This window comes from Sceloporus occidentalis, unplaced genomic scaffold, assembly GCF_023333645.1.
Source record: "Sceloporus occidentalis isolate IW3139 unplaced genomic scaffold, rSceOcc1.0.p SCAF_5, whole genome shotgun sequence".
NCBI classification, from domain to species: Eukaryota; Metazoa; Chordata; class Lepidosauria; order Squamata; family Phrynosomatidae; genus Sceloporus; species Sceloporus occidentalis.
The window spans coordinates 86,766,932-86,786,838 of record NW_028316985.1 but is presented as its reverse complement, the minus strand read 5'-3'; the positions used below and the strand labels follow the sequence as shown (position 1 = coordinate 86,786,838).

Below are 19,907 nucleotides of genomic sequence, written 5' to 3'. Positions count from 1 at the left end.
AGCATTTGTGGATTATCCAATCTTGTGCACACATACTTGGATGAATTTCTTGCTTGAAGTACCTGATGCCAATCTTTCTTTTTCATGTTATGCTTTTTACTTCCATATCTGAGTAGAGACATAAGTCAATTTATCAGCATTGTTTGCCATTTCCTAGAAAAGTATGGTACAAAGTCTTATTTTTAGTCTCTTTGGCGGGATACAGACGGGCAAAAAGGGGTGTATTCATGACGTCTTGAAGGTAGAGCCTTCAGACGGGCCTTACCTGAATGCCGCCATGAACACGCCCCCCGCACGCCCCAAGTGGGAAGAAGTGGCATTAAAAAGGTGCTGCTTTTCTCCGCTTCTTTTCCGTTTGATGCGCAGCTGCGCAGCTCCGTCTGTAAGCTGCTGCACCGGTACGCCAGAATTGCTACGCTGCTAATTTAAGTTGCCCATTTAAAAGCTCCGTGTCTGCTGCATCGCATAATGAGTCGGGGTCCTGGAACATGCGCAGTTTGCAGTCAGGCTTTAATTGCAGTGTCAGCTGCCATGCAGGTGTGGAAGCTGCAGCACAGCTGCAGCGCATTTTAAGACTCGTAACCCTAACCCTAACCCTAACCCTAGAGCAACATGTATGCATGCGCTGCTTGGAAAGTTTGGACTTTAAAGTGAGCCCCTACACACATTCCTGTGCCATTTTCACCTAACAATAAAAACCACTAAAACTGTAAATATTTACATATATACAAGGGAGGTGATGGGGGATGGCAGGGGGACAGCGGTGGCAGCGGCGACAGCTGTGGCTGTGCATTGCAGATTCAGCAGGAGCGCGGGGACCAAAGGAGAGGAGGCATCCATGATGCTGGTGACACTGGCAACGTGCAAGCGGACAAGGATGCCAACACCAGCTGATCACCAGCTGGCAGGAGACCACCATTGTTCTTGGGCAGAGCGGGGGAAAAAGTTTTAAAGGGGCTTGGGCACTTTAAATGTGCCCATAGGCTTTCTGCCGCCGCTGCTTAGCGCTGCAGCTGCGCAGCTGCGCATCCGCCAGCCGGCAAAGAAAAAAAAAAGCCCCGTTTTTGGCCGCCCGTGAGGAAGCTGCCTCTCTCTTTGCAGCGTCCTCCGAGGCGGCGGTTTGGAAACTGCGGGTCCGAAACGGACCCAGGTGAGGCGTCTTCACTGCCCCCCATGTGGAAGCCCCATCTCCTGAGCCACGCCCCCGGGGCGGGCGGTCTGGAGGCTCCGTATTCAGCAGAATACACCTCCAAGACGTCTTCCCCTGCCCGTCTGTATCCCGCCTCTGTAAAGAATAAAAATGAGTGGCTTTTAATAGTTTGACTATTGGGATTTAGAGGTCAGCTCACTTTTATCTTCTTTTATTGTTCCTTTACTTGTTTTATTTTCCAAAATTGGTTTCCTTTCTATAACAGGACAATTGGTTCCCTTCCATTAAAGTATTGCAGAACAGTGGCAATGGCAGTGCCCCATGGCTGCAACAGGTGATGCACAAATCTGCATATAAATATTCTGAAATATAATGCAGAAGTCACCCATTGTTACTATAGGAAGCATCCTTCAGGCCCAGCTTTCATGTATACACACATTTACTAGTCTCCTTACATGTCTTGTTTGCCAGAGATGAAAAACAGATATTATGTGATGTAGAAAACCCTTTAAACCATGGGCGATGAGAAGTGGGCTTCTTGATAAATTGTACTTCAGATCAATATTATTTACACTGACTAGCAGCTCTCTTAGATTTCAGAGAGATATCATTTCTTCCTCTTTATTGAAATGCTGCTGGTTGAAACTGAAACAAGTCTTGATCTGAATATTCTTTAATTTCCCCCTTCCCTCTCAGTCATTCCTGGGGAGATTTGGATGAAGTGAAGTGCTTCTGAAATTATGGAAGAGAAAAAAGAATTTTGTCAGAAATCTTCCTAGAAGTTAGAGTCTGGGCTAGTCTGGGTCATGAATAGTCATAGAATTATGGAGTTGGAAGAGACCACAAGGACCATCCAGTCCAACCGTTTCCCATGCAGTCATTTCCTGGGCCATTTCCCGTACCCAGTTAAAACACTCCCAACAGAGGGCTATTCTGTCTCTGGTTAAAAACCTCTATAGAAAGAGACCACCACACTCTGAAGCAGAGTGTTCCACTGTTGAACAGCTTTTACTGTCAGGCCATTCTTCCTAATGCTTAAGTAGACTCTTTTCCTGTAGCCTGAATCCATTGCTCCAGGTCCTAGTCTCTGGAGCAGCAAAAAACAAGCTTGCTCCGTCCTAAAAAGGACATTTCTTCAAATATTTAAACATGGCTATAATGTCACCCCTTAACTTTCCCTTCTCCAGGCTAAATATACTCATCTCCCTAAACCACACCTCACAGGGCATGGTTTCCATCCCTTTCAGAATTTTGGTCAACCTTCTTTGGCCATGCTCCAGCTTGTCAGTATCCCTGACAGTATGACCAGAACTGGACACAATATTCCAGGTGAGGTCTGACCAAAGCAGAATAGAGTCGTACTGTTACTTCTCTTGATCTAGACACTATCTTCCTATTGAACCAGCCTAGGATCATATTGGCTTTCTTAGCTGCCACATCACATTGCTGATTCATGTTCAGACTGTGGTCCATAAAGGCTCCTAGATCCCTTTCGTATGTACAGCCATCAAGCCGGGTGTCACCCATCCTATGTATATCATTTTTACTGCCCAAATGTAGTATCCTACATTTCTACCTCTTGACATTCATTTTGTTAGCTTTGGTCCATCTTTCTGAATTCTGATACTGTCCTTGGAGTACAGTTGGAGAATGTATTACTTAGTTCCATCCATAGATGCAGTGTGTCCTACATTGTAGTATTCTATTTGAGAAAATAATTAGTAACTATTACTATTTTTAAGCAAAGTAGAATAAGGACCTAAGCTAAGCTTGGAAGTTATAGTTTTAATATATTTATTTCTCTACTGTTCTTTGGTGAAAATGAAATTTTCAAGGGAAGATGTAGTAATTTCATATATTTATAGCTATGCCGCTAAAGCTAAGCTGAAAACCAACAATTTACAGGCCATCGTAGCATAGCTGAATGCGGTCATTTGTGAACAAATCTAGAAAACTGAGCACGATTCAGCCAGAATCACACATTTATGTCCCATTTATTTTTAATTCTTAAAATGTGGCCTTAAATTGCTCCTGTTTAAACAGAGAGGCATTTAAGACTGATGTCTGTGTACTGTTCTAAGCAAGCCCTGTTATTTAAACTCTGTGAGATTTGTAAGTAGAGGAACACATTGCATAGTATTTACAGTGAGTTACATTGTGCTTTGGGTTGGAATGTATGCTTGTAGATGGGCAAAAAACTGATTGCATTTGCCTTTTAACCTGAACTGAGGAAAATTCTTGCTTCCTGAATCTATATATGAACTGGAGTTGTATGTTGATATTCAGACTGTTTCAGTGTTTTTGATGCAATTAAAAAAAACAAGCATACAAAACATAGTGTCTTGCAAAAGTATTCACTCTCCCTTTTGACTATACTTTTCTATTCTCAGATTTTACTGGAGATAAGCAGTCTCTGCATTATAGGTATTAGTTTGTAATTGGCAGTGCAATATGATGAGATACTGCCTTGAGATGGGCAATGAGCTTACAGGAGATGCTACAAAATCAATAGTAAAATGTTTAACTTTATTGTTCCAAAAGAAAATCATATATACAAAGGCTTAACAGTTATAAATATGTGTTCAACAAAGACTCTTTCTTAGCTGGCATTGCTAAACGATAAGATATTATATTCAAAAAGATGTTAAGTTCTAACAGAACAAGATGCATTGTACATGAAAGATTCGTTTGGTAGGGATACTTGTAAAATCATTGGTCTAAATGCAACTTTGTGCTCAGAAAACATTCAGTGAAGGAGGTGCACCTTACTTGGCTCTACTGAGGAATTTTTGCTTCAGAGCTGAATGATATACAAAAAAGAGGATTGGTATTGCCATCAGGGATTTGTGTCTTGTCTGCTGTCAGATTCAAAAAAATAATAATTAAAAATGAATAAAACCACTGTAATTTTTTTTATTTGTGTGATTATGAGAGCCCAGCCACTGTGATATTTACAGAAATGTGAACATAGCACAGAGTAGGAGTTGTATGGCTCTCTAGATGTTGTTTACTTGCAGTTCCTAGTGTTTTCATCATTGGCTGTACTGGCAAGGATTGATGGGAACTGCAGTTAAGCAATTAAGCAACATATGGAGGGGCAGATAATTCTGTAGAATATGAAGCACTTGTAGCAGAAAGTCTTCATACATTATTCACAGGTATCCTTACCCTTGAATTGTATTCATCATATGTTTTGTTTTGTTTTATTTTCAGCATCCCCATGGGTGGACAAAAGTCGCACTCAAAACAAGATAGATCTGTACGATGTCCGTAGAAGACCATGGTATGCTTCACTTTATAAACCATCCACACCATTCTTTTCCAGCCTCCGCACCCGTTATAAAAACAAGAATCATATTGACTTCATTTTTCTTTCAAAATTATTTGAGTTTGTTTCAAATTCCTTTTCATTTAAAAATGTTTGTGAGTTCAAATGGCACAAAACAGTGGGTGAAGGATAGTGTTTAGCTAGGCTGCTGTCAAGGTACTCCAACTTTTAAAAACTGAATTATTGCACTAGTAGATGCTTTGGAAACACTTTTCATTTATGTGTAGGTGTGAACACATAATGGTGGGGATCAGCTATAGAAAAGATCCACATTCTATGAACTGAATCTCTAGATAGACTCCCCAAGTGTATTGGATGGATATGCCCAGTCACATTTGCATTTCTCCTGAATGTGAGATGACCATCTGCTTTGATCATATTCCAGTGAAAGTATATATTGAACTGTGAGAGTAATGCATTAAGTAATTCATTACAAAGTGGGCCTCAAAGCAATTCACTCCTGTTAAATATTACACAATTTCATGTAACACATAGTATTATTCCTCACTTTTTCTGTTTGTTTTTTTTAGAAAAGATATTTTGTTTATTTTATTTGATAAAGAGAATGATATAAAACATGATAAAGCTCATTCAAAATTCCCCTGAAAATGTCTTACAGTATTTTTAAACATAACTAGGGCCTGGAACAGACGATTCAAATGCGCCGTGCTGGCACCGATGTTAGGGTTAGGGACCATACACCAACCGCACGGTCCCTAACCCTAGTATATGCTGGTGGTGCAATTATGGTGGCGTCCTGTGTACACGGGCATCACCATATTGACATAATGGACGCATAGTGCCCGCATGTCGTGGTGCACTTGTGACCTAACAATGGTGGTGCAAAAAGAAGCCATTTTTCCCGGTTCTTTTTACTCTGGAGTGACGGGGGCTGCGTCGTCCCTCTGGAGCAAAAACAGGCACCTGCAGACCACCATTTCTCGATGTTCTGTACTCCCCCAAAGAAACATTACTTGTCACAAAAAAGTAACCTCTCCCACTTATGTTGCTTTTTAAAAAAATATATAGCTTTGTTACTTCTTTGTTAGCACAGTTTTTATGCCTTGAACTTTTCTCTAAGGTACCCACACATCAGCCCAAGATTACATCAAACTGGAAGCTGTCCTTTGTTTTCAATTTTTGTTGTGTAATTAACTTATTTTAAGATTCCATAAGGCACCTAACTATTGCTAGATTGTATACAGTGTGTTGCCCATAAGGTAGTAATGTATACTAGGCCCTCTGTATCCACAGACTGAAAATATTCAAAAGTTATATAAATTCCAAAAAGCAAACCTTGATTTTGCCATTTTATATAAGAGGCATCATTTTACTATAAGCAGTATAGAAATGTACTTGCTATTGCTATTGCGTTCCTTCAGGGAGAAAGGCAGCATATAAATAAATTAATAAATGAACAAGTGTGACAAAGGAGTCCATGTGCATCTTTGGGACAAGGTATGATGAGAGTTGTAGTCCTGTCCAAAATAGCTGAAGAGGACTAAGCTGTGGAAAGTTGTTATAGAGAATGAATTGGTTATTTATAGAATACCCTCTCTTCCTTTTGTCAAAGTTTTCAGCTGGATAAAATGTGTTTCCATTTAATGTAGACTACATGCTCTATCTAATGTGTCTTTTCTCTGGAGAGGTATGTTTACATAGGGGATTATCACACAGAGGCACTTACATGGGTAAAACGTTGCTGAACTGTTGCAGAAGCATAACGGTGGGATCGTCCATCACACTTCTAAAATGTAATTGAGGCTTCTTGCTTTCCTTCTGTCAATGAAGCATTTGTGGAGAAGCCAGGAGAAGTCATTTTTTAAATAACGAGATCTTCCGTTATTCAAAAAATAGCTTCTCCACAAACACTTCATCGATGGAAGGAAAGTGGGAAAGACGATCCCACCTTCACTCTTCTGCAACAGTCCAGCAATGTTTTACCCACGTAAGTGCCTCTGTCTGATAAGGTCCATAGAAGGGAAGATGCAATAAATTGTTGTTTTCTGTGTTTCTGTGTGTGCATGTACAAACTTGCATGTGTGTGCTTGTTTGCAATAGTCCAGAAATAGACCAAATGAAATAGGATGTCTCTGAGATTTTCCAGTTTTGTTAATTAGCAGACACGGGGAGGCTGCTTTGAAGTTTGTAAAATGGTATGTTGGGAAAGAGAAGAAGACAGTTTTAAAACCTTTCTATGAACTGCTGTGTGGGTGGGGAATGTAATGTGAGGCAATGTAATTTAATCTGCAAAAAGTACACAACAAGGAAAAATTTAAAACTATTTTTTTTCTTCAGTGCCCCTTTCCCAGTCTTCAAAGTAGCTCTGTGGGGCTCCTAATTAGTAAACAATGCAAGGGAACCATCTCCCTCCCCATTTTGCAAAAGCAGACTGGAATTTTCTGCATCTCTTCAGGTCTGCTTTTGAATTGAACATTCCTTTATGGGTTATGGCAAATTTATCTTACTTGAGTCAAAGCTGTTGGAACAAGCCACAGGTAAACGTGACATAAGCATCTCTTTCTCAGATCCTTCCTGCCTTTGTGTGTTGCCAAAGGGTGCCTAAACACTTTCTGATCTTCCTGCTGCTATCTGACCTATAGTTTACCCAGAAGGAAGAATGCTAAAGAGAAAAGGATTATTTTGCATGGCTTTCCTGCTGAGATACAGTGGGAGGGTTCTTTGATGCAGCAATACTTAGATTTTTACATCAGAACTTCTGTAGATCAAACACAGTATTTAAAAAAATAAAGATAAAGAAACTTCCAATCTTTTTTATAATACTATCTCTCATTTTGTTTCAGGTATATCCAAGGAGCTGCATCTCCCAAAGACATGCTCATTCTAGTTGATGCGTAAGTACTAAATATTTAGAGGTTTATAGAGCATTGTATAGAGGTTTTTCCCTTGTTAATTAGCAAGAAAGATGTTTTGTTTTTAAACCTACTCTAAAAATGTTTTAGTTGGGGAGACTGCAGAGAGTCCAATTTGCTTTTTCTTGTTGCTTTTCTTGATGATTCTGACTTATAGTGATACTGTTACAAGGTTTTCTTGGCAAGGAAAGATTTGCCATTGCTTTCATTTCATGATGAGATATGACCACGGGTTAAGGAGGGATTTGAAGTTAAGCTGCATCTGTACTGCAGTAATAATGCAATTTGACACCACTTTAACTATTATGGTTCAGTGCTGTGGAATTCTAGGTTTTGTATTTTTGTGACATATTTAGCCTTCTTTGTCAGACAGCTCTGGTAACACAACAAACTATAAATCGCAGGATTCTATAGCAGTGAGCCCTGGCAGTTAAAGTGTTGTCAAACTGCATTATTTCTGCAGTGCAGATGCAGCCCTAGTCTCCCAGAATCCAAGGGTGTACCCACATGGCAGAATTAAAGCCTTTTGACACTACTTTAACTGCCATGGCTCTATGGGTTTGTCAGAAAGCTCTGGTGCCTCACCCAAACTAAAAATCCCAGGTTTCTATGGACATACCCCATGTCCAACATTTAAACCACTATGCAACACTGGCTCTCTAAAATTTGCTTTTATGAGCAAAACCAATAGAAATATTGGTTTTGCTCTAGTTGTCAATAGCCTAAGACCCCAAATGAACCCACTGAATGTTCTGTATTTTCCCTTTTTTCCTTTTTTAACTGAAAATAGCCTCCAAGAATAGAAGAAAAGGCAAGAAAATATAGAAAGGCTTTCCTTGTCAATTTGTGCCAAGCTACTGTTCTCCCTACAGGGAAAAAAAAAGGTTTGCATTCCCTTCACCATCCAATGTTGCAATTTTAAAATAATAATAATATAAACATTAAAAAATGTCCTAGGGAAATTTTGAGAACAAACATGGAAAAGAAGCATGTTTAAACAGTTGACCTAAGTCCAAGTTACATATGTGTCTCAGGTCCAGTGTTTCAGGCACATGCTAGTATCTATGATGAAATGAGCAAAGAATAATGGGGAGCAAGGCAAAAGATTTGTCCATGAATTAATGAGCACAGTTTGAAATCCTTAGGGAGGAAAGCTCTTTGTGGGCTTGGAATTGTATTCCAAATCTCTCGATCCAGTTCAGCATCACTGAGTTGTTGTCTCCTTTCGAAGCTGCTTTAAGTATGGCTCATACATTATTTATTTCTTCACTCATAGGGTTTATTTAATGCATATAGCATTCCTCTCTCTCTCTCTCTCTCTCTTTTAAAAAAACAGTGTTTTGAATGAGAAAGAAAATAATTAAAAGCCAGAGAAGGAGATTTTGTAGGTTAGACAGCATGTTTTATTCTTACTACTTTTTAAAAAGGAGGCAGAAATATTGATCTGCATTTTCATTTTTCCACTAGATGTTTTCATTCTGCAGGGCTAATGAAAACAATATTGTAGGATGACATAATAAATTTGAAGCAGCCATCTCTCACTGATCAAATTAAACACGATTCCAAGGCTTCTTATAAGAACCAGGGGCTATGCTTCATGAATCTGGCTTAGTTTCTGCTGTACTCAGTTTAAGACCCCTGCCAAGGGATGAGCAGCAGACTATATTTTGGTATCTCTCACACAGAACTTGAGAAATTACTTTGCAAAATTAACTAGTTAGGCCACCAAATCTCTTAATATTTATTTTATTTGTTGGGGGTTTAGTGTGGTGTGGAGGTTTGAGCATTGGACTACTATTCTGGAAAGCAAGGTTCAAATCCCATCTCATTCATGAAAACCCACTCCATTATCACTGCAACAGCAACAACAGTTAGTTTCTGCCCCCCATACCCTATAGGCACCAGGTTCCACCTGGTCTTTGAAGCTAAGCAGGGTCAGCCCTGACTAGTACTTGGATCAGAGACCACCAATGAATACCAGGTGCTATTGGCCTATATTTCAGGGGAAGGAACTGGCAAAACCACCTCTGAGTATTCCTTGCTAAAGAAAACCCTACAAAATTCATGGGGTCATTATAGGTTGGCAGGTGACCAGTTGCCATTAAAGTTGCAATGTAAACAGTTACTAACTTGTATGTGTAATAAAAATGAATTAGATGCCATTAAAGTTGCAATTTAAAATAACAGCTATTTGTCATTATTCAAGAATAACAAAAACTCTGAGGAGTTTGGGATCTGAATGCTGTAAGCCAGATGTGTCATACAAAAGATATCTAAGTAGTGGTATTAAACCCATGTATGTAGTTAAGCCACAAGAACCTGGAAAGTATGGAAGTAACCAAAACCAAGGCCTGAAACACACAGGCCAGAAGAAGCACCTTCTGGCGGCTTTGGAGACATGCCGTTTATATGACACACATCTCCATCATGGCTGGAAGCCATGCCAAGGCCACACTCTGGTCCTTTAGAGTGGAGCGAAAAGGAGCCAGGATAATTTGGCTCCTAGCGGTGTGGTTTGGGTCTGGTGGTGGCAGCCTGCCTTCATAGAAGGCCATGTGGTTGCCGTGGACCTGATCCACTTGCTACCAGAGATACTGGCCTCTAAGTTACTTTTAAAAGGCAACAGTTGTGTAATTGATCCTTGTTACGTTAAAATTTAAAGTAAAAATTTAGTAATAGAAAATGGTAAGAAAGAAGATTACGATATTAAGAAATAATAATCAGGGAGGATGGAAATCAATGTATGAGGATTTTTGGGGAGAAGGATAAGAATACTTAAAATGACTAGGGAAGGTTTTCAGAGGGGAGAGTAGGTAAGTGAATAAGGTGCTTGCCTCACTGTACAATCCCACATTCTTTGGTAACCTGTGTAAATGAACAGCCATACTCCATGTGAACCAAGTGCATGATATTCAGTGCACAATGACAGGGGAATGAAATACTATCGTCAGTATGCAACAAGGATTGTTTCCTCTGTAGTGTCCTTCTCCTGGCAGAGGAAATACTTTTTATTCAGGCAGGCCTTTGGCATATAAACTGTTTGGTTATTGAAGGTAGTCTACCTGGTTAGATGCTGGCTATGTTTTTTATTCATGCACTTTTCATTTATTTGATTTTATGCTATGTGCATTTTACTGGAAAGGGAGTATATAAATTAAGTAACTATATTAATTTATAAAGACATTTCATTCTCCTTTCTGAGTCCATGAAAAATTGCCCACCTTAGCTTAGTAAGAGAGCAAGGCAGAAAGGACATTGAAAGTAATTTGTTACACATAACTAGTTACTTGAAATTAATTTCCTTTTGCAACAATTAGGATTCAACTCCATGTGACTGTAATGTGAAAACCAATGTGGTGCAGTAGTTAAAGTGTTGGATGTGGACTTTGGGAGACCAGGGTTCAAATACCCACTCAGCCATAGAATCTCAGTGGGTGATCTTGGCCAAATTACCTTCTTTCAGTTTGAGAGGAGAGCAATGGTTAACCACCTCAGAAGAAATCTTGCCAAGAAAACCATGATAGGATCAACTCAGGGTAACCATAACTCAAAAACAACTTGCAGACAGATAGCAAAGTGATTGTAAATTAAGGATAACTTTGCTCCTTTGTGGTGTAACTCCAATGTTTAGTTAATTATATCATTACACAATGTGGTCTCACTAAATGGTGAAGGAGGAATGTCACACAGTTCAAAAGTTGGCTCATGTTGTGCTTGGTGCTCTGTTGTGTGTTGAGGCAGTGATGAAGTAGATGGAGGAGAGTGTACTTTACACAGCAAAGTAGACGCTTGTAACATACACACATTTAGTTTTAGTTTTGAGAAACAGAAATGTAAATAGTCATTATTTTTTTAAAAATATGTAAACTTATTTTAGTTAGTTTTGTGAAACTGGAAAGTAAATGATCACTTTTTAAAAACTGTAAATAGAGGTTGAGTCTCTCTTATCTGGAATTCCAGAATCCCAAATATTCCAAAAACCAATTTATTTTTTCATGGGTGGCTGAGATAGTGACACCTTTTTTCTCCTCATGGTTCAATGTACACAAACTTTTCATCATACACAAAATCTGTGTATAATTACCTTTGGGTGATGTGTATAAGGTACATATGAACCATCAATGAATTTTGTGTATAGACCTGGGTCCCATTTCCAAGACATCTCATTGTGTATGTATATGCAGGTATTCCAGTATTCAAAACACTTCTGGTCCCAAGCATTTTGAAGATGGGAAACTCAATCTGTAATCATTTTTTTAAATGTACTTCTGATAGCAACTAGCTCAAAATAGGGAGGGTCTTGGAATTAATAGTACTATTAAAATTGCTTTTATAAAATTAAAAAAAATGCTTTTTAAAAATAACTTTCTAAGCAATGTGGTTGAATAAATAATATCAGTAGCCCAGAATGGAGGAGCCAGTGAGGCCTGAGCTTAGCCTGGAGGTCCACATTAAGAGTTCTGGAGATCCACAGTTTCCTTGCCTGGCTTCATGTGATAAACTGTGTGAGCTTTCCGGTGAAACCTAAGTGGCTCTCTATGAATTGACAGATTTCTTTTTAATCTCTTTTGTAGGAGCGGCAGTGTTAGTGGACTAACGCTGAAGTTAATCCGAACATCTGTCATTGAAATGTTAGAAACCTTGTCTGATGACGATTTTGTGAATGTAGTTTCAGTGAGTATCATTCACATTCTGTTAATGAATAAGTAGTGTTCCCAGGAAATTCTTTGAAAAGAGAATTGTATACCAGAGTATGTAAGAACTCAAACTGCACATTCAAACTAGAGTTGCCATTCTTTTGTTTATATATATATATATATATATATATATATATATATAGACACACACACACACACACACACACGTTAGGATGGATCACACTCAGGTAAGATGTCTATGGGAAATTCAAAGGAAAACAAGACAAGACAAATCACAAGTTTTGTACTTCTCTGTGGAATACAAATAATATTGAGGTGATGGAGACACTATTTTCTGCAGTGATGTAAAATATATACTGGGGAGGGGAGTATGTTTGATCATGTCATTTTTCATTGCCATACTTACCCCTTGTATTTCCAGGAATAAAACAAATGTTTCTCTTTCCTCATGTATTTCCTGGTAATTCCTGTAAATTATCACAACTTTTTATTCCTTAATTGAATATAGAACTTTTTCTTGTTCTGGTATACTCTAAATTCTAAAACAGGGTGTGTATATGTGCCTTCAAGTCATCTGTCAATTTATGGTGACCCTGTTAATTCTGTACAGATTTCTTGGGCAAGAAATTCTCAGAGGTGGTTTTGCCAGATCCTTCCTCTGAAATATAGCCTACACCACTTGTTATTTGTTGGAACTATTCCATCCAAATACTAACCAGGGCTTAGCTTCCAAGATCAGATGGGATCTGGTGCCTTTAAAGTATTTATGCCTGCAGTGAGGGACAGAAGTTCATAAGGAGATGAAGATTCTGCCCAGGGTGCAAAAGTTACATTTTACAAATAGCAGTAGGTGAAAATTTTAGTTATACCACCTTACTTTTTGAACAAATAGGTGTTCGTGTTCCCTTTGCAAACAATACAGCAATTGGTAATGTTGTTACCTTTCCATATGAAAGGCAACTCTTAACTTACTAATTTTTTCTCATATTTGCAGGGTGCAAATTCTTTGCGGAGACATTGTGAGGTGTCCCCCCATTTTATGCCCATTTCATATGTGTGTGTGTGTGTGTAAAAAATTAATGTTGCAAAGTGTTGAGTGTTGGAGACCAGCGTTCGGAGCCCTGTTTAGCTATGGAAACCCAGATCATACTCTCTCCGCCTCAGTAGCAACTCTTTCTGTACAAATCTTGCCAAGAAAACCCCATGATATTTTCACCTTAGGGTTGCCATAAGTCAGAAACAACTTGAAGGTACACAACAACAATTACTGTAAAGAGTAAGAAAACTATAACAAGTCACAAATTATAACAAGTTGCTATAAGGTTTTGGCCAGAGAACAGCAAGGATAGTGATTTACAAGGTATGGAGTTTTCCAGCAAATTACAGAAATTGCAATTAATTAGGTTTTGAAAATTGAAATTAACTTTTTATGTTCTGGCTCTCCCAATGTAGCTGTTATGTATATTCAGAAGTCCCTTAAAGAGCCTTTGGCTTGTGCCTTGACTTGTATAACTCAAGTGTGTAAGTATGGTCCTTAAGCCTTCCACAGTGTGTATTCAAATGTATACTGAGTTTAAACTGTATGCACACTTTTTATATCTATGTTTATCTTTGATATTTCTACTTTCTCTTCTTCTGGGATATTGTCTTTGAATATTTTCAGGCAAACTCCCTGGTTCTTCTTCAAACAGGTTGGTTTGAGAAAGGATTTAGCACTGAATTAAAATTAGGACCTTCTCTAGTTCTAGTGGGATTTTAATACACTTAGAATATATTTACATTACCCCTGCAGTGAAAATGTGGCCTGCTCTGTATATCCATACTTTCATATTTTTTAAAAAATTAAAAATCAAAGGATTTAAGACACAGGCTTCCCATGAAAAATAATACTTTTGTATAGAAGTCAAGGATGCCTTGTCTCAAAGAATTAATCCCCAAGAGAAAGAAAATCTCTGAGACAGGTCCCTTAACAGTAAATGATGGCTTTTATAGTGGTTTTACACATAGTCTTCTGAAAGTATTTTGTTTTTTTATAAACAGATAAAGAAAATCCAATGATAACAATTCAGTTTACATAGCATATAGCTTTAAACTTGCATAACTCCGTAAATATTATATGCTGTTTGATTGGTGTAGTTATGGATGACTGGATTTCAGTGAAAACCACCCCTCCCTCCTTTCTACAATAAGAAATGGAATAGAAAATTTGAATGTACCAGGAGCTCCCCCTGAGGGTATTTACGCTAAAATAGAATATTGTTGGCTGAATCATTTTGGTTGTAGGGTATTATTTTTATTTTTATTTTTTGGCTTTGATTGGGAAAAATTCAGCTTGATCTAATAGAACAGCAGTCTGCATTTTCAGCCTTCAGTTGAGAGCCTTGTTGCCAAAATCTAAAGCATATTAATCATTACAAATGATTAATATTATTATTATTAAGGCAACCTCATGGAAACATCTTTTGTCATCCTCCCCTTACATGTACACTGTGCAATCACCAGCACAAACAAAACAGTCAAAACTGACACACAAAAACATTTTTGGAAAAAAAAATTGTGAGTTTTTCCAATTGACTGTGAAAGACTGAAGTTAGCAGGTTTTGGGGAAGATAAAGTTCTGTGGACACCAGTGCCTAAAAAGCCTTGTGTTCTATACACCAGGGCTGGATTTTTAGTAGCTCAATGGGTACAATAATGCCTGCACTGGCTAGGTGCCCAATATTAAAGGAGATATGTGTCCCTTGCCAGGGCTGTTTCTAGGAGAGGTAGGAAACTCAGAGGTAGTGGCTGCCTTCTGGTGTGGCATGTACTACTACACCTCTCCGGGGTAGACCGAGACTCCCAGAGACTGAAGGCCCTTGGAAAGAACCGGTCCACCTACCAAGAAGTGGCACTGACACTGTCAGCACACCACAGCATCACCCATCACTGAATGCTGCCTGGATCCTTTCAGGATTCACAAGCAAGAGGAATGGACCAGAACCACTCAGAAGACAGACAGTTCCCTCCAATGGCTCAGTTCACCAGCCACCTTTGGCAAGTAGGCCAGAGCCATTCTCTTCCTTACCAACCCAATATACTCCTGAGGGACCATTGGCCTGGCAGCTCTGACACTGGGGGTGACAGCATAAGTTACCGCAGTGGGTTGACACCAACCTAGTGACGTCATTGCCGCTTGCCTCCTCTTTTCCCCCTTTTCTTTCTTGAACCTTCTGATGTTTCTCTTACTGTCATATTTCTATGTTGTGTGAATAGAAATCAGAGACATAGCACACTACACATATTATAACACGAGTTAATACCCCAGCCACTGGAGGACGCTCTTAGCCAGTTTATCGTATCTCATTTCTAATTTTCAAGATGACCATACCACATTCCAAACACCTTCCACCATTCATATGGTTATCCACAAACCCTGGCCTTAGACCCCATCTTCCCATATGCCTTTGTCCCTCTATGATCACGTCATGTGTCTTGATTGCAGCAGATTTGGGGGAGTGGTTGTGTGTTGTCATGCCATATTCAGTCGGGGGTGATGGTGATGGTTTCAGGCTTTTTTGTCTCCCATAGCCAAGCCCTAAGATTCCACTGGATTTTATAAATGAGCTGCTGAGGCACTGTGTCCTGGTGCCTCTGCAACTCATCACTTAGGCAAAGAGTTATTGTCAGACTGTCCGCACCTCTTCAACCCCCATTTGCCCTGGGATTCTTTTACACCACACAAATATAGTGCTATATTCCATTCCTATGGCAACAACTTATGGAATTCTGGGGTTTGTAGTTTGGGGAGGAACTAGAATTGCTGTCTGTGCAAAATAAATACTCATCCCTAGACTGTAAATCTCAAGATTTCATAGGCTAGAACCATACAGTTTAAGTGGAATCATAGCACTATATCTGTGTGATGTGTGCTTCCTTTTCCTCACAAACACCAATGTATGACATTTGGGAACCTCTCCCTCCTTCCCTACAAGAAGAGCATCAACAGTAGCATCCTCTGGTATATATGTTTGTATTGATTCATGGAGTGGAAACTGTGCTAACCATAATCCAGGCTGCTGATCCAAGTAATTAGATGCATAACCATCCTCAGCAAAATCTAGAAATGAGGTACAAACAAATGAGATGCTTATTTGCCAACCTCCTCTTCTTCTCTTTTTTTAAGCTTTCATATTTGTACCAGTATATGACAACCTGGGATTTACACACAACAATTCTTTCTTAAGTAAAAGTGATTTAATCAGCCCTACTTGGTTTAGCAAATATTCCCAGGGAACAAGGTCAGATTAAGGTAGAAGATGAAGGTGTGATTTCAATCAGTTGAGTCCTAGATTTTCTGTGGGGTCCTTACAGTTTAGTTCAGGGTAAGCGGGGAAGGACCATGGGAGGTTTGTAAGTCATGTTAGGACTGTCAGAGATTAATATGTTTTAATTTCCCCTGAAATTTGCATTTTCTCCTATCTGAAGTGGTGTTCTTTGCTGCAAAAAGAGAGCCTGCTGTTTGAAAGAGCTTAAATGTATGCACAATACAGCTGTTTTCCTACTAATCCGGTTATATGCTTTGATAGCTGTAAGTGGTAGATGATAGGGTTTGCAGTTCAATCCCAGCATGCTATGATTTAGAGACGTGGTTTCTCATGGTGACAGAGAGAATGTAATGTGTTTATGATTGTAGATAAGCTGCCATTTCCAGAGAAAGCAACTTCTACTTCAAGCTTGCAGAGGGTTAGAGGGAGAAGAATCGGCACTGTAGGAAACCCCTTTAGGCAAATTAAAGGTCTTAGGTCCATGGTCTCATCAAAATCACTTGATTTTACAAAATTGACCATGTTGACTGGATGGCGTGTAGGAATTAGAGATAAAATTACATGCTGAATTTATTCTCAAACAAAGCAAGAAGTAATTTTAGCAGTTTTCTTGCTTTACAAGACAGTTCACACTTTGGGACTTATTTGGCACAACATTTGTATGAGTATTTTCCCCATAGAAAACAGTATTTTCTGCACAGTATGGAAAATCCTGTTTCCTGTGAAAACAAACAAACACTAAACCTCATGTGTAATGTTTGCATGGAGTAAGTCCAGCAGTGTGTGAATATTCCTGTCAGTCCAGGATTCTTCATGCCAAAGTTTATCAGCACTTGAGAAACACATTTTTCATCCTTTTTTCAATTGTTTTCAAATATTTTTTTTCTATCCATTCCATCTTTCTACATCTCACAGAGTCAAGGTGGGCTTGAAACACCTAGCATTTAGACTGCATTCCATACATTTTATAGTAGAAATCCTAAAACCAGTGCTGCAAGGTTTATTGCCATCAAATCAGCTTCAATTTACAATAACCCTATGAATGTGAGACTTCCAAGTCAGCCTGTCAACAACAGCCCTGTTAAGGTCTTACAGACTCAAGGCTATGGCTTCCTTGATGGAATCTATCCATTTGGAGGGTGGTCTTCCTCTTTTATTCTTCCATCTAGTTTGTTAAGCATTATTGTCTTTTCTAGCGAATCATATCTTCTCATGATATGACCGAAGTCCTTTGTCTACTTTAAAGTTTTGTGAGTCATCTGTGCTCATTATTGTTGTTTTCTTCATGTTCAACTGCATATTTGCCTTTCCACTTTCTTCCCTGACTTTCTTCAATAGTTACCTCGAGTCTGCTTTTTCTTTTCTTTTCTTTTCTTTTCTTTTCTTTTCTTTTCTTTTCTTTTCTTTCTTCTTTCTATTATATGCCACCTCTCTCCCAAATTGGATCCAAGGTATTTCACAAAAGATGCTTCAACACAACAACAATAGAACAATACAATTTGAAAACACAATCAAAGCACCACATTAATATAAAAAGTAAAAAAAAGTAAGATCATTAAAAATACTAAGTTAAAAATATAAAACCATTAAAAACCTACCAAAGCAACATTGCTGTAGGAACCCTTCCTGGGCACAGTTATGTATTAAAAGCCTGCTTGAACAGAAAAAGTTTTTGCCTGGTGGCAAGAGAAGAACAGGGAGAGGGGCAGCATTGACTCCTGTGGAAGTAAGTTCCAGAGAGTGGGAACAGCCACTAAAAAGGCACCCTCACATGTCTTCATCAAATGAGCTTGTGGTGGTGGTGGGACCAAAAGAAAACCTTCCCCTCAAAGATCTTAGGGTCCTGGCAGAATCAGATGGCAAGATGTGGTCTTTCAAATAGTCTGGACATAAGCTGTATAGGGTTTTATAGGACATGACCAGCACTTTGAATCGTGCGCAGAAATGAACTGGTAGCCAGTGAAGCTGTTTTGCCACTTTCTGCTTGTTGATGTTTCCTCCTCCAATCTTCTCATCTCCATCCTAAGAATCCAGCCTAGCTATATGTATGATAAATTCAGTGTACAAGTTTACTTGAAGGGATGTCATATTGAGGAGGAAGCAAACTTGTTTTCTGCTGCTCCAGAGAACAGGACCTGGAACAATGGATGCAAGCTACAGGAAAAGAGATTCCACCTCAACATTAGGAAGAACTTCCTGACAGTAAGGCCTGTTCGACAGTGGAACACATTCCCTCGGAGTGTAGTGGAGTCTCCTTCCTTGGAGGCCTTTAAGCAGAGACTAGATGGCCATCTGCTTGGGATGCTTTGATTTGGATTTCCTGCATGGCAGGGGGTTGGACTGGATGGCCCTTGTGGTCTCTTCCAACTCTAAGATTCTATGATTCTAAGTTAAAAAGATAGGGTGATAAACTGCAGCCTTGTCTGATTCCCTTGCCAATTGGAAACCATTCTGTTTTCCCATATTCTGTCCTAACAGTGGCTTCTTTTCTTGAGTAGAGGTTATGCATTAGTTTTAAGCAAATGTTGTGGCACAATCAAGGTAGGCAAATAGTATTTTTATCATCTTCTCATTTCAAACTGGAGATATAGGCCCCCAGAACAACTGGTATTATGACTTTAGCCTGTCTGGGCTGACCCCACAGTTCCTAGTTTTGATAGCCTGCCACTCTCACCCTGTCCTTTGGACCCCTCTTTAAAATCCCTTTTTTGGATTTGGGTCCTGGCCTTCCAGGTGACCTCAGCATGGACCAGTTTGTTTAAAAGTGGTTCTTTTAATGATAAGCATGGCCAGCCTTCGATTCAGAGTGAAAAAAAGCCAGTCAAAGACAGGAGTAACAGAATAAAATGTGGTTCAGCTTTGTTTATTACATGATAGATGAGATCTAGTGCCATGTTCGATGGTTTAAACAGTTCCAGAGCTTAGTTCAAGCAGATAACATAATTTAATCCAGGGCTATTATGAGACCTTCTTTTCTCCAGTCACTCAGCCTCATTTAGACACATACCCTCCCCACTGACTCTCGAAGATCTCTAGCTGAACTGAACAGATCCAAACTCTCCTCCATCTAATCCCTCCCATCACAGAGTTTTTTGTACTGGGATTGACTGCCTTCTGTTATTCCAAGTATTGCTTCACACCTATTCATCACAGTACAACTCAGTAACATATTTGCATTTCCCCCCTCTCCCCTCCCTCCGTGACAGTTTTACACCTCCTTCACAAGTGGCTTGTCCAAGCTGACCTGTCCAAGGCTATGACAGTTTGACTGATGTAGTATTTGAACTGGAGATATTGTTTATTTTTATTTTGTTTTTTAATTTAATTTAATTTTTATTATTTATTTCACACTTTGTTTATTTGCTTAGAATAGTTATAGCTTTTGTTTATTTGCTTAGAGTATTCATGGTTGAATGGGGTCTCCGTTCTGGTCTCCAGACTCATAGTCCAGCACTCAAAGCAATAGGCCACACTGGCTCTCCTTAAAATGGTTAAACAGATGATACTGTAATTTGTCAGATCTGTGCCCTCAGCCTTGCAGTCTAAACAAAACAGGAAATACAAGGAAAAGGAATGGTGGCAGTGGGATGA

The 19,907-nt window shown here is 39.2% G+C and overlaps 1 protein-coding gene across 4 annotated transcripts in view; it reads left to right on the top strand.

Moving 5' to 3' along the window:
- Window positions 1-19,907, top strand: part of CACNA2D1 (calcium voltage-gated channel auxiliary subunit alpha2delta 1) — a 463,694-nt gene that overhangs the window by 329,663 nt on the left and 114,124 nt on the right. For all 4 annotated transcript variants that reach the window (XM_089524632.1, XM_089524630.1, XM_089524631.1 and 1 more), the window contains exons 8-10: window positions 4,364-4,433; window positions 7,283-7,333; window positions 11,926-12,025. In XM_089524632.1, the coding sequence (XP_089380758.1) occupies window positions 4,364-4,433; window positions 7,283-7,333; window positions 11,926-12,025 (221 nt within the window). The remainder of the gene's footprint in view (window positions 1-4,363; window positions 4,434-7,282; window positions 7,334-11,925; window positions 12,026-19,907) is intronic.